Genomic DNA, 5,077 nt, shown 5'->3' on the forward strand with positions numbered 1-5,077 from the left:
AACTCCAAAAGATTTTTTTTTTTTTATATACACGACGATCACAATGATTTTTTATCTTTCCAACGCTGACCCTTCCCTTCATCTTCTTCTTCTTCTTCCTCTTCTTCTTCTTCTTCTTCTTTTTCTTCTTCTTCTTCTTTTTCTTCTTCTTCTCTAATTCCAATAAATTGTTTCTCCTTATAATCTCAATATAACCGCTAGGTAAACATAAATGTGTATGTGTGTATGTGTGTGTGTGTGTGCGTGTACGTAAGAATGAGTGTACATGTATGTGTGTAGCGTGTATAACGCAAATGTTTGTAAATATACGTATCGCGTTCGATATTACATTGTACAATAATATTATACCTTCCTTCATCTACATTTCTTTCACGGCTAAACAATCTCTATACGATAGATAAAAACCTATGTATCCATGCTAAACGGTGTCTATTCTTTCTTTTTTTTTTTTTTTTCTTTTTTTTTCATTTTCTTTTTATTTTGCTAACACTTAATTAATTAGTCCGTCGTTACGTTGCAATGGAAGAAGAATAAAAATGACGTATCTTATAAATTAAATTCATCGCGATCAGTGTCGATCGATTAACGATTTACGGATCCGATCGATTATTTATGAAATAACGGACGACGTAACGGCTCTGTCATGGTTCTCACAAGGGAAAAAAAACAAAAAAAACAAAAACAAAAAAAAAACAAAAAGAAAAAAGAGCAAAAGAAAAAAATTACAAGGGGGAAAAGAAAAATAAAAATTAAACAAGTAAATTGACGAAACAAACCTAATGGCAGCGCGATGAGATTCAATGTCGATCATTCGATACAAACGAAATTTTTCTTCGAAATAATGTAATCGACGAGTATCGCGAGTGTCGAATGGTTGATTCGAGGAATAGAAAAGAAAAATGAAAAATAAATTAAAAAAAGAAAAAAAAAAAAAAAAAAGAAAAGGAATATTTTCTCTCTTTAAATTATCTTTTGTTTCCCCTATCCTTCGTGATCGTATTCGAATCGCGATAAACGATCATGTCGCATCGAAAGTTTCGAGGATAGACCGAGGATAAGATCCTCGTGTAGCCAACACTACCGTTTATGATTGTGACTGTTTTTACTTTTCGGACTTTCCGTGGCAGAGTCGTTGACGTCCCTTTTAGGTCGTAGAATGAAATTAAGATTATGTGCGGTATTAACGGCATAATAAACGTTAGCCGAATGGGGTAGAACCATTTCTCGATCGGGTAAAACTTGGGCGAGAGTATATTGATCAGGACTACCCTCGATCCCTAGTTTGAGCATAGCATTACGTATTACTTGGGGAGTCCTCTCGTTGTTGGATAACATGATAGATTTGTAAAGCACAACACCGTCCGTTTCAACGTTCTCGCTTTCCATGGTAACCTTAATAATGTAAAAGTCTGGTGAATTCTTGTGCGAATGACTTGGACTGGACAATCCAACCAAATTCGGAGTACTTCCATTCCCTGTAAAAGAAGTCCCGGTCGGTGGGGCCAAACGATTGGCGGCACCGACCCCTGCTCCGCCGCCACCTCCGCCCGAGCTCAAGGACACGTCCAAGGAAGGAAGAGAAGAACTCGAAGAGGAGCTTGACATTTGCGAAGGCGATGTACGACGATCCAACGAGTTATGCGGCGAACTAGGTAAAGAATCGAGATCGCAATAGAATTGCGAACTGCTAGAACTCGACGTAGAGGCTATCGAGTCATTCTTCCGATGACCCTGATGACTCTGTAAAGTAAATTTCGATCTGAGTCTTCCTTCGGCTAAAATACAACATTCGGGAACGAATGAGGATCAACGAAAAAAAAAAATATTGATTAATGGCCTGACCTGTTTCTTCTTGCCCCGACTATTTAAGGTGTTACCAGGTGGTGGTGGTTCGATTTGACAGCTCAATTTATAAGCCTCTCGATCATCCAACACCACCACGGAATGGAACCAACGATCGAACAATGGATCCGTACTAAAGTTGTATGCATTTGCTGCACCTTGAAGCAATCTTATTCTTGCCAGTACCTCAAACTCCTTTCGTCTCTTATCGAAATTGATCAGACCGTCCGCTATCGTATCGGGGATGGCGGTGTCGATCATCGTGAGATCTGTCAAGAACGTGCCCAAGTACGGTATCGTGCCGTAACTGATATTCTGAAATTAGAAAATATATGAAATAATATCATTCGTCGGATAATTGTGTTGGATAAAAAAGAAAATAAAACAAAAAAATAGAAAAAGAAAAAAAAGAAAGGAAAAATAACAACTTACTCCAGCGTGAGTATTTTGCTTTTGAAATAATTTCTGAAGATGTCTGTCGCTTCTACCGGCGGTGTCGGCGAATTTAGCTGTACCTTCTTTGATCAACAATTCTCGCTGCGTCCAAGCGTTATTCTCCTCGGAGAAAATTCTTTCGAGTTCACGAAACAATTCGTGCTTTTCCCTTGGCATTGATTGCCAACATTTTTCGAGCCTATAAACTGGATTACTTTGTAAACCGGAAACAATAGCCTTCAAACTACTGAAATTCTTGAGAACTCTTAATTCCTGCGCTATGTCGATCCAGGCCTCGAGAATTCTCGCACGGTCTTGCGACTTCATTGTCGGTTCTGTCAAAATGGTCGATATTACGCGTAATGATACTGCGTTGAATTGATTGACCGTTGCCAAGACCGTAGCTGCCTCGTGATTCCTCGAACGATCTCTTCTAGACCAAACTGCGCCTAAACATTGATGCGCCACGAGTTTTTTAAAAACTTCGGCATCCATCCGAGTCAATTGCTCCGCGAAATGTCGTTGTGGAACTTCAGGGAACGTATAACTCGTCCATTGATCACCGTTCGAATCCGAACTGCCATGAACTCGGCCATTGTCGTACACCACGCAATCTAAAAGCAACAGATATATTTTCAATTAATATATCATTCTTTTCCCCCTCCTCTTTCTCTCTCTCTCTCTCTCTCTTTTTCTTTTTCCTTTTCTTTTTTCTGTTAAATCGCTTATGCAAAACTCATGACTCGAGAGAAAATAAAGATGAATGAGCAACCCCGATTCCTCCGATCCTATTCGAACGAATTCTTTCAAGCTGAGCAGGTGCAACACGAGACTTGTGTTAGTCAAAGAAAGCCGGTCTTTATCCAGTCACGACAATGATTCAATCGTGCCGATGATTTTCTACGACCAACTAACCAATGTTATATTCATCAACGTTTTCCAACCGATCATGATAAGAGCACGAGCAAACATCCGGTAGCAAATATTCGTATCGTTAATGTAACATCGATGACCGCATTGAGACGCGCTTTAAAACACTCAAAAAAAAAAAAAAAAAAAAAAAATTAGATAAACGCGAATTCGATCGATTTAAAAAAGAAAAGGACAAAAAAAAGCACAAAATCTCAATTCAACGATGCCAATTCATTTTTTTCGCGATCGTACACGCGCTTTACTATTGTTTTTCTTATGGTATTAATTTAATCGTTATATCAAATTTTTAAACGTTAAACTGCAATTTTTATTCTAATTCTAAGATTGCACGGATTTTAATGAACGTATTATCGATGTATCATGCTAGACGGGAAATAACGTAATAACGTGCGTTTGCCATTTTTGACGGATGATATCATCTTTTTAGATTTCCACATTAATAATTAGCACTGCAAGAAAGATGTTGGAGGTCAGAAACGAAAGAACTCTATCGATTCATTCAATGATTTCCAACGAAATTATTGTGCTTAATGTTAAAAAAAAAAAAGAAAAAAAAAAAAAGAAAAAAAAAAAAAATAAAGTTCAATCAATATACATACTGATTTACAAACGCGCCTGACGAATATTCGACGAATATAAAATGAATCCTAACTATGATTACAACGTTATTCGATGTAATTTAATTATATTAAATGACCGATTAATATTGCAAAAAATTTGCAATATTTTACTAGCTAAATAAACGATACCAGTAAAAATATACCTTTTGCCATTATAATATTTGCTATGATATTAATAATAATAATAATAAGAATAATAATAATTTCTAATATTACTATAAACATTTTTGTAATATTATTATAGTATTTATAATATTATTAGTAATTGTAATATTATTATAATTATATTATATTCATATATAATCTAATACTATTTGTTTACTACGATACTAATAGGTTGTACTAAATAATATAATAATAAATCATTATTATATAATACATTTGTTTTTTTATTAATTATTAATTTATTTAATTTATAATATTACCTAATATAGTAATAGTAAACAATAATATTAATTTATATATAAATAAACGAATATTAGTAAGAATCTACTCTTCTTTTTATTAGAACATTAATAAGATATTATATCATTGGTTTGATGAACAAATTATTACATAACAATTACAATTAAAAAATTTCCTTTTTTAATGTCTAAAAAAAAAAAAAAAAAAAAAAAAAAAAGAAAACAAAAGAAAAGAAAAATAATGAAAATATCGACAGTATTTATATCAATGCGATTAGATCATAAATATTAAAAATTCGGGTCTTACCAATTTGATCCTCACGTTGGAATCTATGCAAACGATGCCTAGCCTTAAGCTCGAGTTCCGAGCCAGGTAAGCGTCGATGAGCAAAATCGAGAAGCCTAGCGAGTAGTGGATGATTTGGTGGTGTTTTCCAATCACCGGGATAGGCGTCGAGCCAAACATGAAGCGCCTGAATAAGGGTTTTACGATGTTGTTCACCGGTGAGGGCGCCTGTATTTTCGTCGAGCGCATCGTACCTGGCGAGAAGCAGTTCGAGGACTTCTCGCGGTGTGGTAAAAGCACGATATGTCGCAAGGAAGACATTGATGTAGGTCGACTCGAGTTCTCCATCGTCGTTGGCTAAGCTCTCTACGAGACGTTGAACGGTACCCGCTTTTAAGAATCGTACTCTTACGGTCTCCCATTCTAAGTGCGAGATCTCGTCGTCCGAGTCCTGAAATATATATACATACATACATATATATTACAAAAAAAAAAAATATATATATATATATATAGAGAGAGAGAGAGGGAGAGAGAGAAAGTGAGAGAGAGAGAGG

General features: G+C 35.6%; 1 protein-coding gene across 2 annotated transcripts in view; it reads right to left on the reverse strand.

Annotated features, from left to right (window-relative positions):
• Positions 1–432: 432 nt before the first annotated feature.
• Positions 433–5,077, reverse strand: part of Rgl (Ral guanine nucleotide dissociation stimulator-like) — a 33,761-nt gene continuing 29,116 nt past the window's right edge. For both annotated transcript variants that reach the window (XM_035884318.2, XM_035884314.2), the window contains 4 exons: positions 4,542–4,971; positions 2,275–2,891; positions 1,843–2,157; positions 433–1,740 (listed from right to left, as the gene is read on the reverse strand). In XM_035884318.2, the coding sequence (XP_035740211.1) occupies positions 1,078–1,740; positions 1,843–2,157; positions 2,275–2,891; positions 4,542–4,971 (2,025 nt within the window). In that variant the 3' untranslated portion in view covers positions 433–1,077. The remainder of the gene's footprint in view (positions 1,741–1,842; positions 2,158–2,274; positions 2,892–4,541; positions 4,972–5,077) is intronic.

Source organism: Vespa mandarinia, chromosome 8 (assembly GCF_050613455.1).
Source record: "Vespa mandarinia isolate Hongniang chromosome 8, ASM5061345v1, whole genome shotgun sequence".
NCBI classification, from domain to species: Eukaryota; Metazoa; Arthropoda; class Insecta; order Hymenoptera; family Vespidae; genus Vespa; species Vespa mandarinia.